The sequence below is a fragment of the Peromyscus californicus genome, unplaced genomic scaffold (genome assembly GCF_007827085.1).
Source record: "Peromyscus californicus insignis strain IS unplaced genomic scaffold, ASM782708v3 Scaffold_9__1_contigs__length_137607984, whole genome shotgun sequence".
Lineage (NCBI taxonomy): Eukaryota > Metazoa > Chordata > Mammalia > Rodentia > Cricetidae > Peromyscus > Peromyscus californicus.
In genome coordinates, this window is record NW_026294617.1 from 13,271,858 (window position 1) to 13,296,551 (window position 24,694).

A 24,694-nucleotide genomic window follows, 5' to 3' on the forward strand; every position below is an offset into this window, starting at 1 on the left:
TCCTTCCTTAGCAGAACCCCAGAGAGATGCCTCACTGAGATCGGCTGACTCCATAAACCCCTGGAGACCGTGACTACCACACTCACTTGTCTTCGGATGCTTTGCTCTGACACTAAGTAAATGCCTTAGACATGCTCAGATAATAATAAAAACAACCGGTGGACTTGGGCAGGCTTTCCCCATGTTCAAACCCTGTATCTGCAAGTCAAGAGAAAAACTACTGCATTTGAAAATAATAGAGAGAACACCTATTTTCTCCAAAATTCAGTGTGTGTGTGTGTGTGTGTGTGTGTGTGTGTGTGTGTGTGTGTATGAATTTGAGTGTCATGCTTTCAGTTTAACAGGAGAGACAGTTTCTGACTGGGGACTGCACTCACGTCAGAGGCACCCTACCATTGTCTTGTCTCCTGGAATTTATGTCTTTCAAGTGGTCCCATCTCATATTATTAAAAGCCTAAACCATCCGAGCTAGAGAAATGGCTCAATGGTTAAGAATGTTTCATGCAGAGGATCTGAGTTCAATTCCCAGCACCCTTGTTGGGTAGCTCACAACTGCTGGTAACTCCAGCTCCAGGGGATCCCATACTTCTAGCCACCTCACACACACACACACACACACACACACACACACACACACACACACACACACACACTTAAAAATAAAATAAATATAAATAAACAAAACAAAAGACCTCTCTAATGTTGAGAACTGGGAACCTATCTTTGAGTATTCTCATGGACTTCTGTAAAATCACAAAATAAACAAAGGCTGTCCATGGTTATTCATGAACTAGAATTTCAGAGTTGTGGAAGCCTTTAGACCACCGTGTGGGTTAATGTCTTCACTACTGGTGAGGAAGCTGGGCTGTAGGGGGGACCCAGGTCAGAAGGATGGTAGTCAAGGACAGAAGGTATTTCAAACTGAGTTTCTGGGCCTTTGACACATTAGTACTCAATGTATGAAAAACAAAAAGACAGGAACAAATGAAAGATGAATACGGCTGGGCATGGTGGTGCATACCTTTGATCTCAGCACTGGGGAGTCAGACGCAGGTGGATCTTTGCTGTGAGATGTCTTTCTGTATGTTGTGAATATGTGTTGCTCTGATTGGTTGATAAATAAAGCTGTATTGGCCTATGGCAAGGCAGCTTAGAGGCAGGCAGGAAATACAAGCAGATAGACAGGAAGAAGAAAGGAGAAGGGAGGAGATGCCATCCTGTTATCCAGGGAGCAGCATGTAATAGCACACAGGTAAAGCCACGGAACACATGGCGACATGTAGCCGTGGCGACATGTAGATTAATAGAAATGGGCTGAGAAGAAAATTGAGCCATAGGCCATGGTCATGCAATTTGTAATTGATATAAACCTCTGTGTATTTACTTGGGTCTGAGTGACCGCAGGACCAGGCAGGACACAGGAAAAGTTCGAGCTACAGATCTCAGTGAGTTCAAGGCCAGTCTGGTCTACAGAGCTAGTTTGAGGACAGGGAGGGCTACACAAAGAAATCCTGTCTCAAAAAACAAAACAAACCAGAAAGATGACTATGAGAATTACAGAAAGGTGTAACAGTATGTTTGGGCTCAAATTTACAGACATTGGAAAATGGTCATTAAAGAGGATTTAGGCCAAAACAAATGGCTACACTGGGCTAAGCAAACTCCTTTCCATGGGAAGAGAGGCCATGAGTGCCATCAATACCCTTCCAGCTCCATGGTACAGCCAGTCTTTCTGCTTTGAATCTGAACCTCTTAACTGTATTCTAATGTGTCATTCTTGTTCTAGTAATGGCCAGGTCTTATCACAGAGAAGACTGGCTCTGATCTACGTTTATGTCACAGCATTTACAGTTTTATATAAATGCTGACTGCTGCTTCTACTGTTTAACTTCCTATGAACCAGCACCAGCCTCATCATCACTATAAATACATCTATATAACCCCCTCCCCTCCTCTCCCTTCCTCTCCCCTTCCCTCCTCTCCCTGCCCCTCCCCTCTTCTTCCCTTCCCTCTCTCCCCCTCTCTTCCTCTCCCCTCTCCTTCCTGGTTAACTCCAGAGATAACAATGCTCTCAATAAACACCCAGCCTTGACCTTCACCTTCCCAGTGAATGAAGCAAGCTTCCAGGGACTCAGAGGATTGCTGAGTGATTTTTATCTCTTTTCTGGTGAAAAAGTATTAACCACAAATGTTGCTGTTTATTAATTTAGTTAATTTGTTTGTGTCAAAGTTTGAATTATTTTTATAAATAGAAGTGCTTTTTCCATTTATGATCTGGGTCATTTGCTTTATTAAAAAATCACTTAATTCCAGAGAAGCTCTGAAGACTTGAAAATTGCTGATTCACGGAGCCAAATACTTAACCCATGACTGTAGTTCTAATCTTTTAAAGGAAAGATTCTTATTCATGGTTCCCACTTGCATGTGGAGTTACATTCTACAATCAAATTGCATACTAAATAAACATCGATTCAGATTTTCTCTCCTGGGTAAATCGCTGTGTCATGGTGAACAGAAAAAGATCTGTTTATATATTTGAGTCTCTCTCTCTCTCTCTCTCTCTCTCTCTCTCTCTCTCTCTCTCTCTCTCTCTCTGTGTGTGTGTGTGTGTGTGTGTGTGTGAAGGAAATTGGAAGATCACTTCACCACTGTGGTTTCTGACCAATAAATAGGTCGGCTATGTGCTGATCTCCAGAAGGAAATGCCTTTGTGTTGTTTTTCTGCTGCTTTGAGATGGGAATGCTCTTCTCATCTAACATCTAGATAATGAGAAATGAAGAGAACATGGATTATTTGGTCAAGCTCAGATGCATGTAGAAGTTCCTAGTCATTTATGCATATCTCAAACATACCCCAAAGCTGTAGTCAGTTCGAGCGACATGAAAAGCTGCCATTTTCAACAGAGAAATACTTTCAAAATGCTCTGCCCAACTGGGATGATTTTCTAATGCTTAATTTAAAACACTGTGGGTATGATCTATTAATTTACCGTCAGACTGAGTGCTGTCCCTCTGTAAGTCACAGCAACAGAGAGATAGCTTTTAAATGCTTATTTTCAATAAACCTCACCTGACTATGTTCTTTAAGACATTCTTGAGTTGTAGCCCTACTTTTTGAATCTGACCTCCCTAGATACATTTGCTTGTATCTCATCAATTAAATTTTTAGCTCCCCAAGGAAGGGGGTTATTATAAAGCTTGATTTCCAAAAAAAGAAAAGATGCTTGTAAACATCTGTCAGTGAATGAATGAATGTTTACTTTTATAATATACATACGATAGAGATAGCATTACCAAGAAAGGGTTTGGGGTCACAGAAAGAGGTCAGCAGTTAAGATGAAGCATGGAAACCGGGGTGAGTGGGTTCCACACATCTGAAGAGATCTATCCCTTCTGCCTTCATTACTCAGATTTTATTTCAGCACCCACAGTTCGGAAGCCAGACAAGCCTTCCTGGGAATGTGGCCAGGAAGTAAATTGGATTTCAGTGATTCATATTTATTATGGCTATATCTTGTGTGAGGCTCTGTATGGGACATATATATTACTCTAGGATGTCTCTCCACTGTAAAGGCGGGTTCCCAAACCCTTACATCTGCACTGTAACTTCACACAAGTACAAGTAAACAGGCATTCCATGACTACACACATGTGTTATATAGTTACTCTTACTTTTGCAATTTTCCCTACTTGGTAAGTTACTTTTACCACTGATTGGATTGGAACCAATCTCACCATTGTATGTAGCTTGTAGCTCACATAAGAATATTCTTAAGAATCGCTGATGGTAGCACAGGGAGTCCAGGCCTGTCTCACCATCCATCAACCGTAACTGATAAATACAAAGGACGGGCCTCATTTATATGCCTTATCCTCTGTCTTGACAACATATGACTAATACAACTGATATAGACCCAAGTTCAAGTTAAAGAGAATGCCCATATCTGTGGCTGTGTGGTCACCTCTAACGCTTCCTTTTGTGTGGGCTGTTTGTTTTCAGAGATGTGCTTCTCCTGGCTCTCTCTAACACAGGAGCAGTGGTTGCTATGAAAACGGACACACAAATTCACAGCAAGCATGAGCCACAGCATGTGGACAGCTCCCCAGAAGCCTGCCATCCAGGCCTGCCAGTCATGTCCGGTGACATCCGGTTGCTATCCTCTCAAGGCCTCCCCCACCCCTCTGCCCCAACCCCTGCCTCTTGGATGGCTCTCTGAAGCTGTTGCAGATTAAGTCTGATCTAGTTTCTGTCTTTTGTTAATCAGGAATAATATTGCTAGCGTCTAGGAGCACTGTGCTGAAGGCGTCTTTGCAGACACAGACCTGTATAAGCCACTGCTCTCACTCTCCAGTGTGTCAGGCTATGTCTTGAGAGCTCTAGCTACTGAGTTTATTCTAACTGTGTGCAATGGAAGAGAAAGGAAAGATGTGGGAGCAGCCAGTTCCATACCACACAGGTAAGCATCTGAGGCTGTGGAGGGGGTTGGTCATGGATCACAGAGGTCACTCAGGTGCCAGAAGGTTACAATTGGTAATAAAGTCAGTGATTTAGGCTGGAAGTCTCTGGGGCTTCCAGTATTTGCAAGGCTCATAAGCACGCTTATGAGAACACTGCAAGGATAGATGCACCAATTCTTCCCCATATGATCTCTTTTCTCATAAATCAGAGCTAGCCAGGAGCCCTCATAGCACTGAGATAGGAAACCAAGGAGCTTTCAGCAGAGGGTCCTGGCCCTTGTTAGAGTCCTGTCCCCTGGTCCCTGCTGTCTGAGGGTGTTTCCCACTTTACGTTCTCAAGCAGGCAGCAGCAATGGCTTAGGTTGGAAGCACACTTTAGGCTCCAGTTTCCCATCCTCATTTATCATCAGGTTCCTCCATTATTTTTGCTAAATGAAGGCTGTCCCCAGACCTCCTCCCATAGAGCTGCCTGAAGGAATGTCAGTTTCCCTGGGACTGGGGAAATCAGAGATGAGGGAAATTTAAATGTCCCAGACAGCTAACTTATTTGGTTAGTTTGAGGGTATAATTTGCATTATAATTTTATTCAGCATGAAGTGGTGCTGTCTGTTCTTATGAGTGCTGTTAGTCACTCTCAATGGTGGATGGGTTTCTTCAGCTGGGAGCGCAGCACTGAGAGTCTCAGCAATCACTGTCTCACCGTCACTCATTCAGTTCTCATTGTCAGCAGTCAGAGGTTCTGGGAAGACTTTGGAGTGCATACTCCCTTCTTCAGTGCTAGGGGAGTCAAGAAACCTGCCCAAAGTCACACCAGTGGAGAGGGCTACAACTAGCATTAATACCTCACCCCAAATTTCTCCTTATGTCCAAATACAGGAAGAAAAAAATGAAGATAATTTTTGCACCAAAGAATGTCAAGACAGTATTCTTGATAATAAAATCTTGATAACTGATGCTAGAAAAATCCAAACTTGGCAAAACAGAGTAACTAGTAGAGAAAAGTAGAACAGACCATGGGAACAAACACTGGCGTTTGTGACATGCCAACCCTCTGACACTGTGCTTACTGACTAAGTGGGACATAACATACACAGTGTGAATGCACTGGATGGATGAATGGATGCTCACATGTTGGGCAGACAGAGGTAGATAGTATCAACTTTCACCATGCTACTCAGAATGGATGGCCATTCAAAATAAGTGTACTGTCTGTTTCTGGAATTTTCCATTTAGGCCATTGTTGACAATGGGTAAGTGAAACTGAGGAGAGCAACATTGCAGATAAGGGAAGCTATTGTCCATGCTGGATTAAACAACTGACTGTGGAGCTAATTCATCTTACAATTACCCTTTATTAATCTTCTTGGTTTGATTCAAACTTCTAAAGATTCTCATAGACAAATATAAATTAAGCATTTTATCTGGGATCTTCGAAGACATAATTAAACTATTATAAAAACATGCTACACCCTTTAAAGCTAATGACTCCCTAAAAGTCTATTCAGATTCCTGTTTGATTGAAAGAAATGGCAGGTATAAAAAACAAAACAAACAAACAAACAAAAAAAAACCTATTCTTATTTGGCAGCAGGCAGAAGAACTGGTTCCTGGGGCCTGTGAGGGCACCATGTGGGAAAACACTCTTAACTGGGAATCTTCGTTTTCCCAACCACAAATGAGTAAACATAATGTCAATATCTTGGTATTGCAATTCATGTGTTCCAAACTGAAATTTGTTAAGTTAGCATTTAAGATGCTATTTAATATAAAAGAAGGGCTATTTCATTACTGTTTTACTTTATTATTATTGTTCATCTCTTACTGTGACTGATTCTTTTTTAATTAAACTCTATTAAAGGTATACAGGGAAGTACATTACACACACACACACACACACACACACACACACACACACACACACACTGGATCAGGGAGATATCTTGTTACTATTTCTAGTTTCTAGAATACTTGGGAGGTCTGTGAAATGAGTCCCCAGTGGAAAAGAGAGGCATGGTGCATCACTCACATACCATGGGCAAACTCTGTGATAGGCCCTGGAGTTAATACATAGCCACAGGAAACTACTCCATGAGAAAGCAGGGTAAAGGACCTGTGGAAGAGTTCTACCCAGGTTCAGGGTGTTGTGAGCATGGAGGAGGGTGTGTAACCAGGCCTGGAGGCTCAGAAGACTCACACTTGGAAAAACAAAACAAAACAAAACAAAACATGTCTAGATGGATGTGAATGGCTAACCAAGGATTAACAGGGAGTGAGAGGATGGATGTTCCAGTCATAGAGAACACAATTAGGAAAGGCCAGAGGATGGAAGCCCAGGTCCAGTTTAGAGGCGTCTATAAAATTCAGTAGTGCATACAATGCATTTGGGATCATCATAATGCTACAACAGGAGGCCTTAGAGCCCCATCGTCCTCATGCACACTAAGTTCACTTTCAGAGTGTTACTGCATGTTTTCCAGCCTTGTATTTAGGGCTTGGTTCAACAAGACTGTGACAGGGTTTGGAATCTGCACTTTTAACCAGGATTCTAAGGTGAGAATCCTGAAGAAGGGTACCTGTGAAGGTTGCTATAGGAGGAGATGTAACATGAAAGGACTCTAACAGAATGGCAGTTTGATCCAATTAACACTGCAGCCAAGAGGATACAAATACACACATATGTTCATCCCAGGTTGCTGAAGAACAGATTTAGAGCCTGTCTTTAGGTTTCTTCAATGGTCCTGGCATTTTCTCTATTCCTTCATAAAAGGGTGTATAAGAGCATGAGAAATAAAGGGAACTCCTTCAAATAGTAGTCATTAATTTTCAAGAGTGAAGTCAGGCATTTAAGACAACTTTGACAGAGGGTGACATGCTAATGTGTAATAGGAAGTGTTTGGTAAAGCCTTGACAGTGCTGGTGCATCATGGGGACGGTGGGTGATGAGGCTCTGGGGGCTGGAAGGATGCCGAGACAGTTGAGAGCATTGCTGCTCCTGTGGAGGTCTGAGTTTGATTCCCATCACCAAGGCAGGGGGCTCCCACCCAACCTCCTGTAACACTAGTTACAGGGGATCCAACACCCTCTTCTGGCCTCTGGAGACACTGGACTGTATGCACAGATGACAGAAGACAGACAGACAGACAGACAGACACACAAAATAAAAACAAAATAATTTTTAAAAAGGGCTGGGGGCTGATAGGAGGCCTTCAGTTACAGGAGCTTCTCAAAGGGGACTGTGGAGCCCTGGCCTCCTTCCCATTTTGTGCACTGGCCGTGAGCTGAGTGGTTCTCTTCTGCTCCACACCTCCAGCAGGAGGTGATGCCTCTTACAGAACCTAAAGCAATGGATTTCAAACCATGAATTGAAACTTTTGTAACTAGGAGCCAAAATAAACCTTTCTTCTTTATATGTTGATTATCTTGGCTATTTCACTACAATAACAGAAAGCTAACACAACTACCTTATTATTATAAAATATTTTATATAAAAAATCCACAAATAACAATTAAAATATTTGTTAGTGTTTAGGGATGTGGGATAGTTTGGTTTAGCTGATTCATACAACCCCAGACTTTCCTACATATGTAACCCAGAGCAACAGGATCAGGGTCCCAGAGCTTTGGTTAAACCAAAGCATTAATATTATACTGGCTACCCAGGCCTGTCTATGGGGGTATGGTAAGTGTTGATTGTCAATTGACAGCAGCTAGGCTCACCCGGAGGCAGACCTCCAGGCATACCTGTGAGGGATCATTTAGGTGAATGTTAGCATCTGAGGATGTCAGTAAGAGGCTATCTTGATTCGTTTAATTTATATGGGAAGCCACATCTTAACTGTGCATGGGGCTCTTGGCCTAAACAGAATGGAGATAGGGAGTGGATTAGCAGCTAGCAAGCATTCACTGCTCCTGCTTTCTAACTGTGGATATGATGTGACTGTTGGCTCCAAGCCTCTGTTGCCATGACTTCCCCGCTGTAACCTTGAACTATGGGCTGAAGTAAATCTACCCTTCCTTAAACTGGTTTTGGTGAGAGAATTTTTTCAGCAATAGGGAAAAAAAACTAAGACAGGAGACTTTCTGCAGAAAACAAGGGAAGTTTTACAAGTGTCTATACACTCCTAAGCAGGCACACTGGGTTGCTTACAAAAATGTTGTGCAAGTGCTAAAATGCCCCGGAGTGGTAGAGCTCAGTCACATAGCACATAGCGGGTCTGTTTTCCAAGGACTCTCCACAGTGATTTCCATCCAAGACTCCTGGTGAATGCAGCACAGAGCTGCACGCACATCAGTGTCTGTTGGCCAACAGAGAACTGGGTAAAGAAAGTGAGCTTTATGGGCACAATGGAACTCATTTTTAGCAATACATGTAACTACATATGTAACCCTTTAGGATGAACTGGAGGTTGGGGAACTGGAAGCTTTGTGGATTTAGCATCTACCTTTGAATAAAAGGTGGTAAATGCATGTTGGATTCTCAAGCTCCACCACTATTGTAGTGTTCCAGCAAACATTCAAAATCCTCTTGTGCCTGTGAATTGAGTCACTTTGTAGTGGTTGAAGTACCAATGTGGAGAAGTGGCTTGAATTTCTTACAAGATCTCCAGTCATACAACAACACTTGAAGATTCAGATTTGGGTCCTTAACTCTTCATGACTGGTCAGACCCTGCCTGCAGTGTTCTCTTCAGAGTGACAGAGATGAAATGCCTCTTCTCTGCCAATCTCTAAAGATGACATTTTGTAGGGCTCTTACAAAAAGTGACTAATGTTGCAGAGCTATCAGAATTCTGTCACAACTGAGAGTCTACACTGGGGTTAGACAATTTTGTGGGAAAGTGTCTGCAGTGCTCACAGGCCGAGAATGAGAAGTCTGGCAGGATCTTAAGCCACAGCTCACTATCTGAAGGACAAGGAGAGGTTAATCCTTGATTTTATAGGCAATATCAAGTACCTTGATGTTAGGAGGTGTTTAGAATTTACTTTCCATGATAGGGATTGTAGTAAACTGGCACAATCTTCCCTGGACATGCATAGATAAATTGTCTGTAGGACAGAAAGTTTCCATCCAAATAATTACTAACCACTAGCTGAGTTGGGGGAGGGTGTCTAGAAACATAGAATGATGGAGTCTATTCCACACAGCTGTGGCTGCTTAGAGATATCGTGGGGACCATTAGAAGGATCTATTGCATGTCTAAATCTGGAACACCAGTCTGTCCTGAGGCTTGAAAGAGGTTCAACCATTAAACTGTGCAGACTGCTTTGACAGCGAGTGTTGGTTAATTACAGGGGCAATCTAATTACAAGGTTCCCCCATAATTGATTCCCTTTCAAGTGTGTGGAAACTTCACTTGATATGCATTTGCTCCTAGAACTCGTGGGAATAGATCAGATTCTTGGGGCTGTGTGTATCTTCGAATGCAGGCGGCCACTGTGATTATACTCTGGAGTCCACCTTAGGGGATTCTTCTGAGTCAGTTTTCCTTCCTTTCTTCATTCCTTCCGTTCATTTCTCAGTTCATCCATCCATTCAGCATTCTACAGTAGTAACATGCACTTGCATCACTAGTCTCTAAGGATGTGAAGATATACTGAATAGAGTCACTGCCACAGACAGACTTCTAGTAGTTGGGCAGATGCAAAAATACTTAAAACTATATACTAATTATTGGGTCAGTGAGGCACATAGAACAGGGAGAAAACATGGAAGACATCCTTGATTTTGCTTCATCCTTGCACATGTGTTGACATGTGCAAGAGTAACACTGGCTGAGAGGCAGCACGAGAAATAGTGAAGATGAGTAAACAGTGTGGGGATGGGGGAAGAAAAAAAATCCAGAACTGTGTGAGAAGCACTGGCTGCCACAGTGAACAACCTAGAGTAGCAGGTACCACTGTGCTCTCCTTCCACACATGAAGGACAGGAAACACTTTGCAAGCTCTATAAAGACTGGAGATAACAGCCACTGAGAAATCGCTATGTGCTAAGCCTCTGCTATAACAAGATCCCATCTACTTAAGTGGCTGAAGAAGGGTTTTTTTTTTTTTTTTTTTTGTGTGTGTGTGTGTCCATGCACACACATTTCCACACCACAGATGAGGACAGTGGCAGGACAAGAGTGTTGAGAATAAGGTCACTACACTGTGTGCTGAAGTTAGGCCCCTGATTTGGGCCTGTTTGTTCTAGGATGGAAGCTCCTTTTTTCTCACCTCTGTGCTGGCTTGTTTTATGCCAACTTGACACAAGCTAGACTCATCAGAGAGGATAGAACCTCAATTGAGAAAATGCCTCCATCAGATTAATTAAGGTTGGGCTGTAGACAACCTTAATTAGTGACTGATGGGGGTGGGGAGCAGCCAATTGTGGGTGGGGCCATCCTGGGGCTGGTAGTCCTAGGATCTATAAAAATCAGGCCAAGCAAGTCATGATGAGCAAGCTAGAAAGCTGCACTCCTCCATGGCCTCTACCTCCTCAGTTCCTGCCTCCAGGTTCCTACACTATTTGAGTTCCTGTCCTGGCTTTCTCCAGTGTGGACTACAACATGGAAGTGTAAGCCAAACAAACCCCTTCCTCTCCAACCTGCTTTTGGTTATGGTGTTTCACCATAGCAATAGTAACCCCAACTGAGGCATTCTTCAAATATAAAGGAGATGTATGAAACATGCCTCCAAATCCACTGGGGCTTCTGAAGTGTAACTCAGTTGGTAGAGAACTTCCCTAGTAAGAATGAGGTCCTGAGTTCAATCTTGACCCAAGCACTCAGTAAACCAATTGTGGTGGGTCTGGTCTCTAATCCAGGCACTTGGGAAGTGGAGGTAGGAGGATCAGAAGTTCAAGATCATCCTTGGTTATATAGTTGGTTTGAGTACAGATTGAAATACTCGAGACCTTGTCTCAAAAAAAAAAAAAAAAAAAAAAAGTCTGAGCCATTGAGACTCTCCGTGTCCTCATTCATGAACTGATGAAGTTGTGAACATGAACTCTGAGGCCATAGATACTTTGAGATTCTATTTTAATTAAATCTTTCCCCAGGCTTAAGAACCCTTTCTTGGTCTTACATAAATCTTTCTAACTACTCCCATAAGACACTTTATATCAGTATTAACGACCCTAGTGCACAGGGCAGCCTGATAGCCACCATCTTTAGGGTGACTATGTCACTGTAGTCCGTCCACATTTCCATATTAAATTCCTGCAAGGACGTTCTTATCTTTAAGGTACATGATATGCATTTTAATTCTGATTAATTACCGAGTTATTCACAGGGCTCTTTCTAATTCCTCAAAAGGAGTAGAAGTGGGCAGTAGACACATGCTGACAAATGACGGCAGGGTCATTTTTCTCTTCTTCGCTACATGATTTAATAAGCCAGTTGTACCCTGTTTTCCTAGAGGGATGCACTAACAGCAGCAGGGTCAAGTAAGAACGGCCTGCAAGAGAATGTTTGCTTCTAACTCTTACCACGCACGGCAGACTGGACTGCAGTTATGTCAGCAGAGAGCTAGGACCTCATCTTATTTTCAGTACATCTCTTGATGTACTGGTTGCTTTCCTAGGAGCATCTATAACATGTGGTAGGAGACATTTCCTTCAAAACACTTGGTTGAATCCAAACGGTCTTTCACGTTTGGAGACCCTCAGCTTTCTGAGTCTCAGCAGACAGTAGAGAAGGTGCTTTTCATGGTCGGCCCTGAAGCCAGGTATGGAGCTGATGCTGTGTCCCACCTACCATCCCCTCTCTCCCCAGGGTTTGGATACACTGACCCTGTCGCAGTACAGGGGCCATGCTGGTGGCAAGGAGCAGCGCTGAAGCTTCACGGTGAGGCTTCTGTGTCCTGCAGCAGTAGTGCAGAGGCCAACCCAGCCCTCACGTTAGTGTCAGCAGAAGCAAACTCGGGGGTGAAGACTGCACAGACACTCAAGTCAGACTAATTGGACTCGACTTGGCCTGTCTCCCTCCTTCTTACCATTCTTATCTGGTCCCTCCATCCTTAGCTTAGTTCTAGGAGCCTGTTAGCACCCACAATGTACTTCTTTTTTACATTAAAAAATACCCTTAAGCCCTTTTATTTCAAAACATCTCTCAAGCCTATAGAAGAATTTTGAGGGTAATACAATGGATTACTGAATGTCTTTTCTCAGTTTAACCATTTTTTTAAAAATCAGTTTTTGTTCTGTTTGCTTACTTGTGATCTCTTTTCCTTTTTTGCCATATGCCCTTTCTTCATACATACAATTTACTACCATATATAACTCAAACAAGAGTAGGTTACATGTGCCATGCCATTTATCATCATTCATGTGGCAGCATGCATACTTTATGAAGAAGATCATACTCTTTTTGAAGTATTTTATCACATATTATACCCAAGATTCACATGCCATTTTCATACATGTGCATTTTGTATTTTGATCATATTCACCCTACTATCCTCCCTTGCCCTCTTCCCACTCCCACTGACTCTTTTTTCTTCTCAACCTGTCCAATTTCTTTTACTATTTATTTATTCATTTGTTTATTTGCTTGTTGTGTGACCCAATGAGTTCATTTATAGTCATTTATGAACAAGGCCATCCTTTTATACTGTCACATTGGTTCTCCAACTTGAGAAATTTAACACCACATTATACTAACAACTTCCAGTCTGTATTCAAATTTTGCTAATCACATCAGTGAGCAGTGTCCTTAGCCGCTGTCTTTATTCATCCAAATCTATTTTAGGGTCATATATTGCATTTATTCATCTTATCTCTTTAGTCTGCTTTTAATTTGCATCAACTTTTCTGCTTTTCATTCTTTTATGATATTGGTATTTCAGAAACTCAAAATCTGATTATTTCATAGAACTTCCTTCATAATTTGCCTGAATTTCTTGTGATTGAATTCGGCAGTGATTTCAACATGAATCTCTTTGAGGCAGTATATCCAGAGGCTCAGATGGTCATGTGATCCCTCATGATGCTGACTTTCATTGTTTAGTTATGGTGTTTTCTAATTTAATCATTCGAAAGCTAGCATCTTTTCTCTTCTTAACTTTGAAGATGATGTTTTGATATTACGTGCCTGTTTTCTTTCTAATCAAATACCACTCCCATCGATCAGGGGTTTTTTTTGGGGGGGGAGGCTTTCTCACAATGTTCAGGATGCTCTTGAACTTGATGTAGAGCCAAAGATGACCTTGAAATCCTGATCCCCCTGACTCCACTTCCTGATTGAGTATTGAGATACAGGCCACCCTGCCCCTGACTTGCATGGATCATTCCTGTGAGTCAGTTTCTATGATGATGGTAAACAACCGTTACTTTTCTACTTGCATCCCTTCCTTCCTGCTTGTTAATTGCTTGAATATACTTTTTTTTTCTTGTTTTTTGAGGCAGGGTTACTTTGTACAGCCTTGGCTATCCTGGAACTAGCTCTGTAGACCAGGCTGGCCTCGAATTCATAGAGTTCTGCCTGCCTCTGCCTCCTGAGTGCTGGGATCAAAGGTGTGCACCACCACTGCCTGACTGAATATATTTTTAATGAGTCTTCATCTGCTGTATGAGATAGAGTGTGTCTAAGTTACTTACACTTAAAAACCTGACTGAGTACATTTAGGGAACTAAGAATAATGCTAAGGAAGCCCGTCAAATAATTTCACTCAAATATTCTATCTAGTTAGTTCAAAGAGGTGAACAGCATTAGGACAAGAACTCATATAACTTCTCAAGTTAGTTCACTCCACTGGTACAACACATTTCAGGCCAGACCTTCTTCTACTCTCAGCCAAATGACTGCTAAAATGGGTCGTGTAAATATCAAATAGTTATAACACAGCTGAAAAGCAGGAAAATGTCAGCTTTGGTGACTGAGTGCCAAACACCTGGCTATTTGGAAACATCTCCTGGTTTATTGCAATGTTTACTTTTCATTTAGCCTTTTCAATGTCATAAATGTCAAAATAAGAATAAAGGTGCAATGGAAATAAAAAATCAAAGAAAGGCAGACTTCATCCCAATATTGACTCCAGTAACTAAACAGTTTAGGGCTTTGAGGGAAATTAAAAATTTTTTTCCAGTCCCAAATTTCTCATTTATGAAATGAGATGGTTGAGTTGAACTTTTTAAACTAAGGATTCTATGACCTGAAAATAGCACATTTTCTTTTCTTTTCTTTTTTTTTTGGAACACAGAAACTGTTCACCTAGAATGTTCTATTCAGCACATTTGGATCCAAGATTATTTTGGAATAGACCAAACACCAGTAAAATGGCTCCCAAGCCTTCAGAGAATAGAGCCATCAGTACGATTTAGTGTAAAGAGGCTCAACGGTTTCAGGCTATCAGAGTGACTGTCTTTCCCGAGAGAAACAATCTCACACAGCTTGGTATGGTCAGACCCGGAACGATGTGCCTCATTTGGACAGGCACACTATCAGGGAGCTACTAAAACAACACAGACATCCTAATGAAACACAACCGAGTGAAATGGGCTGTTTATCCTGCGTAAGAAAAGATTTCAACGGATGAAGACTTAATAGTCTTTCAAAGACAGGAAGGTCATTTTATTTAGGGGAAACATCATGTTGACTTGCGTCTCCCCTGGAGGGAAACTACAGCTCGCTTGGTGTCTGTTCCACTGTTAAAGCAGTGGAGGTGCTGTCCACATAACAAGACATTCTGTGCACATACAGTTTCGATCACTATTGCTTTTTGGGGGGACCTCATCATGCTTTGTGACATCAAAAAGCTACCCAAGAATTAAGTGTTTGTAGAGGGTATCAGTTCAATGACAGGGCTCTGCTTTCCACGCAGAGGTTCCACACGTCAGTGCTTCTCAAATGTGGATGTGCATGTAAATCCCGATGCCCTGGTCTGCAGTAGCATCTGAGATTCTACAGTTCTAACAAGCCCTCAGCTGTTTCGTGTGCATATATTCATCTGCTGATTCAAGTGCTAAAGGCCACAAGATCTGAGCATAACTTTTAGAACCTGCCTCCCTAACACCATTAACACCGATGTACAAGGGAAAAGGACATATCACACAGCTCTGGTAGCCTTATTTTCCTTATATTGCCTTAAGGAGATTCATATTTTCCAATTGTCAACTCTGTTCACACGCTGTGTGTTGATCTTGTGGGGCTCAGTTTGATGGCCACCTACCAATTGCCCGGTGATCAGGCAATATTTCCCTGACAAATGTTGGATTTGCTTATCATAGATGGTTGCTTCAGTTGACTGCACTCTTTTATTAATTAATTAATTAATTAATTAATAATTAATTAGAGATGCAGAGATATGCGCACACACACTGGCACACACAGGGTGGGTGTGTGCTTGCTCAGGATGTTTCTCACTGCATTTCTTCTCTAAGCCATGCTGGTTTAGTACCAGGGGCTCATGTGTGCACAGACGTTGCACTGCTCAGCTGTTTACTCTCCCTGCATTTGGCTTCATAAATCTCAGGCAAACATCTTGCCCACCAGGATGTTCTGTGTGGCGCCTTCCTATTGTTTATCCCTTTAGGAAACTTTACTTCAATGTTACCACTTTGCACTCCAAAACCTGGAGAGTACAGAGATACAGTTTTATGAAAATAATCTCTTACATTCAAAGATAATAATAAACCTTTGCTAGACCTCACAGCCAAATTAGTAAAATTCCTTGAGGTCACTTGAGAGTCTACCTGCTATCTTACTGTGTACTCAGTCTGTTTGTTTAACCTACCTTTAAGAGAACAATGTGACAACCAGCCTTGCCTGGGGGTTCCCATGTAATAAGCTTTTACAACCTGTTAAAACTTAGCTTTAATCTTAAGTAATGTTCTCTTCAATGCCCCCGACCCAGAGTAATACATGTGTGTATGTGTGTGTTGTGGTAATCGTTTGCTCAAAGCAGCCAACAGTTGGAAGAAACCTTACGCCATAAAATCCATCATAAATGTTGGAAACAACATATAGAGAGCTTGTTTACAATGCTTTGAGGCCAGCTGGTGTCAGCTGGAGTTAATGACTTAATCTATTGTAAAACACTGCTAATAATTTCTGTAAAGAATCCTCATTTCTTTCCCATATGATGCTTTCTGAGCTGTTCAATAAATACAGAGCAGAGGCCTTTGTCATGGACACAACCACAGGGATGGATACAGACACAAACTAGTAACCACAAACTGCAGACAAAAGACACAGACAGAGAAGTAGAGAAATCAAACTTGGGCTCACCCTTGATCAAAGTAATCTGAGAAGAAGTCTGTGATTTCACTGCTTAATGCGATGCCGATGTATTTTTGTGCCCTGATGTCACCTTTAATGCATTTAACCAATGCAGTAGAGAATGGGTCTGCTCCTTTCCTAAACAGCAGCCTGCAAGTAATTCCATAGTCATTGTGGCCTCCTGAGATTTTACTTTGCAAACATTTTAATCAGTATGCATATGGCATTTTTTGAATTTGTATACTATACCAGTTGCTTTAAGAGCCACATGGCTTTGAAGAGGTGCATGGGAGTAGGAATTCTGCATCACCCTAGGTAGACTGCTGGCATCAAAACAGCAATAACCCTTTCTTGATATCTCTATGATTCATAGATCACCAGATGGTACTCTTTGGGGGAGGAAAATGTTGCTACATCAAGCCTCAATCACAGGACTTGCCTGGGTTTACAGAGGTATGTTCACATGGACAGTGGGTTGGATCTGAGCATATATCTGTAAAGCTAGCTACCCCACCTGGCTCTGATCTGTTCAACTGCAACACTGCTGATAGAGATCTGTATATCTCTTTCCAGCAAGACAATGGATAAACAGCCTCCTGCTCTCTCGATGTGCAAGCACTGTCATCCATGTGGTTTATAACCATGATTGTCTAAAGGAAAAATCCATAGAAATGACCTGTTTACTGAAATCCCACTTGAAGTGTGATGCTAGCTATTTATCCAATGAAATTTAAATAAGAGAATGTTATCTCCTAATAAGAATAAGCCAAAGTGTTACAGTTTGACACTGCAGGACGGCATTGGCAGCTCTGAAAATCCACTAATTGTCTTGATACTGAACCAACAAGATATAAACTACCTTCCTGCTTATATTTGGCACAATATGGTAATGTAATAGATAGGATATAATCATCTTTCTCAGAAGACTAGGAAAGGACAATCTTCCATTTGGTATCCTTATTAGAAGGTATGGCAGAGGTGAGGAGAGGTTGTGAAGGTAAGCACCACGGAAGGAAATGGTACCCCTTATTCTGGTCTTATCAAAATAACCTTGCCATTTGGAAGTTCTGAGTATAGAAAATGGTGATGTGTGCTTCAGAAACTGGACATCCTTTTTTCCTCCATGAGCCTATTTGATTTTTTCTTTTTTGGAAACAGTTTTTGCTATGTAGCCCAGGCTGATCTTGAACCTTCCTCCTCCCCCAGTCTCCTGACGTTTTGCTGGGATTACAGGTATGTGCCACCACACCCCAAAACACATGTGAAGTCACAGCACTCTTTATCGTCACTAAAATTCTGCTGGACTTGGGTCTCTCAGTAAGAGGACACAGAATGGTGGTCTACCTGCACACTCACTGCAAGAGAGGTGCTGCTTTACTAACTGCATCAGGAAGTCCGTTCTGAGCTGCACGAGCCCTTGAAACAGCTCTAGGTATACCACTGCTGGAAAAGAGTGACCTCAACGGAAAGAGAGAAGGCCCAAACTAAGCCAGGCAAACAAAGCAAAGCAGCCTGCCAGATGTTCTCACTGCATGGTACACCGCATCTCAATGCTTCCAAGGTTGGCAGTGGTGATGGAGAAATGCTGGATTTTCAAATCAACAAGCTCTGTTTTACCTTTCTCTTCATCTGTACTTTAAAAATGGTTTAGAGTCAAAACATAGATGTGCTGGAATTTGTAGTTTCAAGCATATTCTTTTAGGAAGAATTTTACGAACTATGAATAAAATCTATAGAGCCCATAATATGGGTTTTAGAGTGTCTACTGTTAATTGCTGGCTGGAATGAAATTTTCAGCTTAATCAGATATCCTATAACACTTAACCACAGCTATCAGAACGTTAGTGCTAAATGCTCAGTGTTAAACCCATATCAAGTATAACTGCTTGTGAATATACGGAAAGGCACTTCAGAATCTTGCTGGAGATTTTCCTGTAATTTTGAGCATCTGCTTAACTGGACATGAATTTTCTTCAACAGAGTTGTAGTTAATAGTGAAGAAAATAACCTCATTTTAAAAATGTTGGTCATTACTCATAGCAAAGCTTGTGAGGGGGGCACGTGCCACTTAAAGTGAGTACAAGGGGCAGGGACAAAGGCAGTAGCCACCCTTGACCAAGACAACAGAACCATCCCTGCCCAAACACCATACCTGGCTCACCCTGCCTAAAACATCATACCCTACCTTCACTCCAAATGCCGACGGGTGTGTGGAGGGCTAGCAGCTGTTGGCTTAGCAAAGGATTGATAAAGAAATGGCGTAGGGTGAAAGGTACCATGGGAGGGTGGAAGAGGCACCTGCCGGAAAGCTGGAAGTTCCCCGAATAACATCAGCAGCTTACTGAGGGTCTCCACTGTGGCAAGCTGAGGCAGGATGCTGAAAGCATCCATAGCCTATGCTGGCCTGACTCCTTAGTTCTTGGTGTTGAGAAAACCTAAAGAAATCTCCAGTGTTCGGATCTTATATATTAACATGATTGATTTATTTACCTAAGTAGAGCCTTTCTGTGAAAATTTTAAGGAAAAGCTCAAGTAGCATCATAAATTAAAAAATCCCTCAAATCTATTTTTTGGGGGACAACAGACAAAATGCTGACTTTGAGAGTGACTAACAGTATTCTAAGTTTATGGTATACATGCTCTCTATGTGTTGTGAAGGTTCAATAAGTGAAGAATCTGCACTGAAGGCCTGGGATGAAGATCTGTCACCATCACAAAGAGATTATTTTGGGTCTGATTTCTTTCTGAAATAAGTTTTTTTAATAACAAAAGGAGAAATTACCACTAATTCTTCATTTCCAAGAAAAACCATCTTAGTTGAAAATGTAAATGACATTGATCTATATTTATACTCCAGCAGGAAACGGGTTGGGTTAGGAAACTATCCGGAGACCATGGGTACTTTTGCTCCTGCTGGCAGTGGTAACTCATACCCACAGGAGCAAACAGGCACATTAGCACTGAGTGTGGGGATCCTGGTGCGATTAGGACCACAGTGTGCTTATCAGTAGTAGACAGCTCTGTCTCAACTGATGCTGGAGCGTAATTTAGTCACCATCGATCCCTTGGTGAGAAGGGAGAAGGAAGCGAGACGAAAGCCGTCACTAATGAGAGCCATCCTTGCTTAAGTTACTGGGGTAATCAGTTCCCTCTGGAAATAACTGGTGAGCCAGTGGAAAACAGCACACTTCCTGCACCTGAGAAACAGTCATGGAGATGGCCATGAAACCAAGAAGTATGTTCCTTCCTGTGCTTTGTTCCTTTTTAAGAGATGACACTCTTCAACTTGTAATGAACTATCAGAGTGAACCAAATGGGTGTTTTTAAAAGCCTGTGAGTGCAGGCTCTTCCACAAGGAGACCAGTTAGCCGTTTGTGTGAGAATCAAGCATCCACTTGCAGAAGCATTAAGTTGGAAACATGAAGGCTCTGCAGGAGTTTTAATTGGACTATTTTTAAGGCTTCATGTGAACACCCCCCTCCACTCCAGATTGTTATTTACAAAGCACTTTGTTTTTAAAATATCTTGCATACAGAAAAGAGAAGACTTAGAAGGCATAGGACACGATTCCGAGGGCTTTCTGTTTTAGACCTGTTTTAATACAGCCGAATAATACCAGCCTTTCAAATATGCCCAAAGCTGGCAGCAGCCTCAGTCAACATTCATGCTCCTGGTCTACGCTACAGGGGACGTGTTGGGATTTTAACTGAAAATATTTGAGGGTGTTTGGACTGTGTTTGTGCTTGTGTGTGAATAGAGTCAGGCACACACAAGACAGAGCTAAAACCAATAAGGAGCCATTCTTTAAATATACCAACACTATGGAGGGTCTATCTACAGGCTGAATGACAGTGTTGGGGGAAGAGAGTGGGTGTTTAAGAATGTAAACAAAGATACATCATGAATCAGGTTGTCAGAGGTGATTTGGGGATAATCAGAATTCCCATTCAGACCACATCTGAAATTTTTTGTTCAACATAATGGTCAAGAGTAAGGGGGAAAAGCATTGTGCTCGAAAATTTTGGCAAGGATGCTGATCATGGCTTTTGTTTTGTAACATTCTCAAGTTCGGCTTGGCAGAACAGGTTTGGGAGCTTCCTGCAAGGTGCTGTTCCAGCAGCACACGCCACAGTGGGAGCAAATGGGCAACCTTGTTGTCACATTCTGTCTCCTCTTCCAAGGTAAAGGTAAACCTTCAGAAACTGTTCTAGACCGTTTAAGTTTCAATAGCACCCTCTCTTAAAATATCCTGAAAATTGAGTTAAAACTGTTTTGGAGGGTGTGTGAATTCACCAAACTGTTTCTGCAAGTCTGCATTCATAAGAACCTATCTTGGAATAAATAAATAAGTAAATAAATCAACAAACAAACAATTAATTAATTAATAACAAAAAACATCAAAAACCCCAAAACAAAAATGTCATGGAAAGTTTTTAATAAATTGCATTAGGCAGTCAACTATGATTTCTGTGTATATGAGAAATTTTCTGAGAGCTGAATCTATTTATTCAAGTGTTCCTCTTTTACCTTTGTGAAGAGATTATTTAATAATGCTATGTAAATAATGAAAGTTTAAGTATCATTCCTGGGTGAAACCAAAGCACAACATTTAATCAGTCCTTTGCTGCTGGCTTCCCGCCCCCCAGTAGTGGGAGAGTTCCTTTGATTTTAAACTTTCTAATCAGGCAGATTGTATTTGCTACATATCTTTAAATTATTCTAATAATTATCCATCAAATGTGACATAATCCCATTAATGACTTTCAGAGCAGGATGATGTCAGTGACAGGGCAATGCTGTTGGAATTCTACTCGGCTGACTCTGAATTCTTACTAAACTTAAGATACAATCAGTAATACGTTTTAGATAAGATACAATTAGTATTATGCTTTAGATAACAGTACAAGATAGTTCAAAGGAATTTCCCCAAGACCTGGAAATTAAATATTAAGTCATGCATACATCAGTCTATTTGTTATGTCTCCGGGAGTCTAAAAGACTGGAGAGGCATCTTTGGCACTCACACAGAAACACCGGATGGATGCCAGGTGTGAGGGACACCGCCTATGAGGACTGCTATCTGAGTGTTTTTGGAAAGGAAGCCCCAGGGGAAACATGTCCAGGGACAGAGAATGAGCTCCGCTCACACTTTAGAAGGCTGAGTTAGTGCTTGGGTTATCTGACCACACAGCAGCACAATTTTATCCTGAGGAAAATCAACCTCGTGCATGAAAACTAGACTCAAGGTTAAAGTAATCTTCCCAACTGAGTACAGCGCTGGTATCTGAAGAAGCCCCTCCTGAGAACCCCAGAGCCGCTCCACTGTGACTACTGGAACAGATGACAATGTCCCGTCACCTGAAGGGGGGAATACATCGCAGAACATTTAAAATATAATGCATTACAGAACACTGCGACCACGGCTAAGTGCTGGGACTGTGGAGAGCCCTGTGCAGGCAGGAGAGGCGGCAAGTCTGGCTGATGTTTGTCCTTCAGCTGACATACGTGCGAGGTGCAGCGATGGGATTGCAAGGAAACATGGTCACCTCCTAGGGGTTCCTCTGCTAGGATCCCAGAGCCGGCTTAAAGGCACAGTCTCAGGACTGAACAGAAAACAAACTTCCCAGCGTAAGTTCCCGGTCTTTCCTCCCCATCCCACCCTGGGACACAGTCCAGTGTTTCTGGGGAATGCAAACGCCTCGGTCATGGTGCACCAGTCACTTGTTGAGTTGGGCAAGGTGCAGCTCTGGCCCCCAGGAACTTGGGGAGCACTGGCTCCCCCATGGACCCTCAGAAGGAGGTCTCTTACCTGCATGTGTCCCTGGTACATTCTGCTCCGGCGTCGTCAGGGCTCCCGAGGCTGCAGGGCTGCTTTCCCGGCTGGCTCGTAGAGAGGAGCGGGGCCGGCAGCGCGGTGAGGGCTCTCCGCGGGGCGCCCGGGCCACCAGCTACAGGGCGCAGGCGGGCGAGAGGGCGGCGGGGCGAGCGGCGCGCTGCGGAGCTGTCCTCCACGCGGGTGCTGAGCGCGCGCGGGCACGGGGACGCGGGGCCGGGCTCTCCGCGGGCGCAGTGCTGCTCGCCGCGCCTCTCCAACTCGCTGGTCCTGCGCCCCACTCTCCTCGGCGCTCACGAGGCGGCTGCGTCCCCTCCCGCCCCCGTCCCCGACGCCAGCCCGCTCCAGCCACCGCCGCAGCTGCCGAGCGCCGGGCGCGCGCCGCCCTCCGGGCCGCGTCGCCGCCTAGAGCTGCCGGCCCGGCGCGCGCGCTCCCGCGGAGCCGGGGGCGGGAGGGCGGCTCCAGCGAGCGCGCTCCCGGCGCGTGCTCCGCTGGCTTTCCCTGGTGGCTCAGAGAAAGCAGTGTGTCCTGAGAGAGGTCCACACCTGGAACCGCGGACCTTCCGACGCAGTGGGAGTGATTTCGAGGCAGGGTACTGACCGCTAGCTGGAAGAAAAGTGGGAGAGAAAGGGCAGTGTCTCCTGGGAGGTGAATCCTGACCTAGGCATCCCACTCCCAGCTACCTCTGAGCATAATACTTAAAAACAAAAACAACAACAACAAAACCCACACACTTCTCCCCAGCATTAAAACCACTCAGAATCCTGTTGTCTGTCTACCTTAATGTTACTTCCGTGACATTGGGAATCCCTGTTCACTAGCATAACCCAGCATAGTACTGTACGTCCTGGCAGGTGGTGGGCACCTAATACGTATTTGCTGAAGGAGTGACCTTGGCCATATACTAAAATACATAGGCAGACTGTTTAAATAGGTCCCGAGTTGAAAAGACTGTGTAGTACATGTGTCCCCAAGTTTCCTAAAGCATAGTATGTATTAGTTGTGTTGTAATATACTTTTCATAAAGCTGAAAGTGAGAATGCAAACTCCCTAGGTGTGTGTTCCTATGACTGTGTGATCAGGGAAACTTCCCAGTGTACGAAGTGTGGGCATTGGAGGTGGGGGCAGGGCAAGGGGCCTGTTTTCAGGAAGGCCCCTTGTCAGCCTTAGCTTTCATATTGGCTGGGGAACCACAGGACACCTATTACCATTTTAAAAATAAATACGTAAATAAGTACAACAGAACCATGCACAGACCTGTGGGGACACGTAAACTTGAGAAATAATTAATCCAATTCAATGCACTGAAGTCCTAAAAGAAGCAGGCAGGGGAGCAAGCAGATAAACCCAAAGGGCCCAAGACCTGCTGGCAGCAGCTGGATGGATATTAGATCTCATCTGTAGTTAACCAAGTACAAATCTCTTTAGGCTTCCGTCTCAACCCTGTGTGATTAAACTCACAGTTGTATCCCGAAAACTAAGTATGTTCTTAGGTAAAATACCACCCACGTCTGGTTTCTGAGCTACTGTAATATAACATCCATGTCTGGTTTCCTTTTTCTTTTTTGGGAAGGAGTCAAAGCCTAGTGGCAGGAGTCTGGCTGGGGCGCCAGGAACAGCTTCTGACCTCCCTGTTCTTTGGAGCAAAGGCACTGACCCCCCTTTCCCTCTATTGACAAGGTGAGCTGGTTGTTTTTTGTCAACTTGATACAACCCTACTTACGTATTTGGGAAGAGGGAGTCTCAATGGAGGTCTTGCCTCCATCAGCTTATCCTGTGGGTAAGCCTGTGGGGTATCTCCTCCATGTCCTCTGCATCAGCTCCTGCCTCCAGCCTGCTTTCCTGACTAAGTTCCTGCCTTGATTTCCTCAGTGACTAACTGGGACATGTAAACTAAAGAAACCTTTCTTCCCCAGGTCACTTTGGCCTTGGTGTTTCCCACAGTAGTAGAAATAAAACCAGAGCAGGAAGCCAATGTCTGCCCTGTCTATGTCTGCTGGTGACCGAATGCAAGGGAAGTGTTGAAAATTATAAATGACTGTGCACATGAATATGCAAACAGACGTTTTCTAGTTCAGATACAAAAGAGTGCTGATTTTCTGAAATCGCAACCACTACACAGTCTCAAAAGGAGTTATGTGATCTGAAAAGCATGGAGAAACTCTTGTGTTTTGAATGGAAAGCTCTGGAAATCTGTGAAGTAATGCTGG

General features: G+C 43.1%; 1 protein-coding gene across 4 annotated transcripts in view; it reads right to left on the reverse strand.

The window, feature by feature from the left end:
* Nucleotides 1–22,839, reverse strand: part of Pex5l (peroxisomal biogenesis factor 5 like) — a 210,992-nt gene extending 188,153 nt beyond the window's left edge. For 2 of the 4 annotated variants that reach the window (XM_052730681.1, XM_052730676.1), the window contains exon 1: nucleotides 22,460–22,839. In XM_052730681.1, coding sequence (XP_052586641.1) covers nucleotides 22,460–22,480 — 21 coding nt within the window. In that variant the 5' untranslated portion in view covers nucleotides 22,481–22,839. The remainder of the gene's footprint in view (nucleotides 1–22,459) is intronic. The other 2 variants (XM_052730685.1, XM_052730682.1) reach the window with 1 other exon arrangement.
* Nucleotides 22,840–24,694: the final 1,855 nt, after the last annotated feature.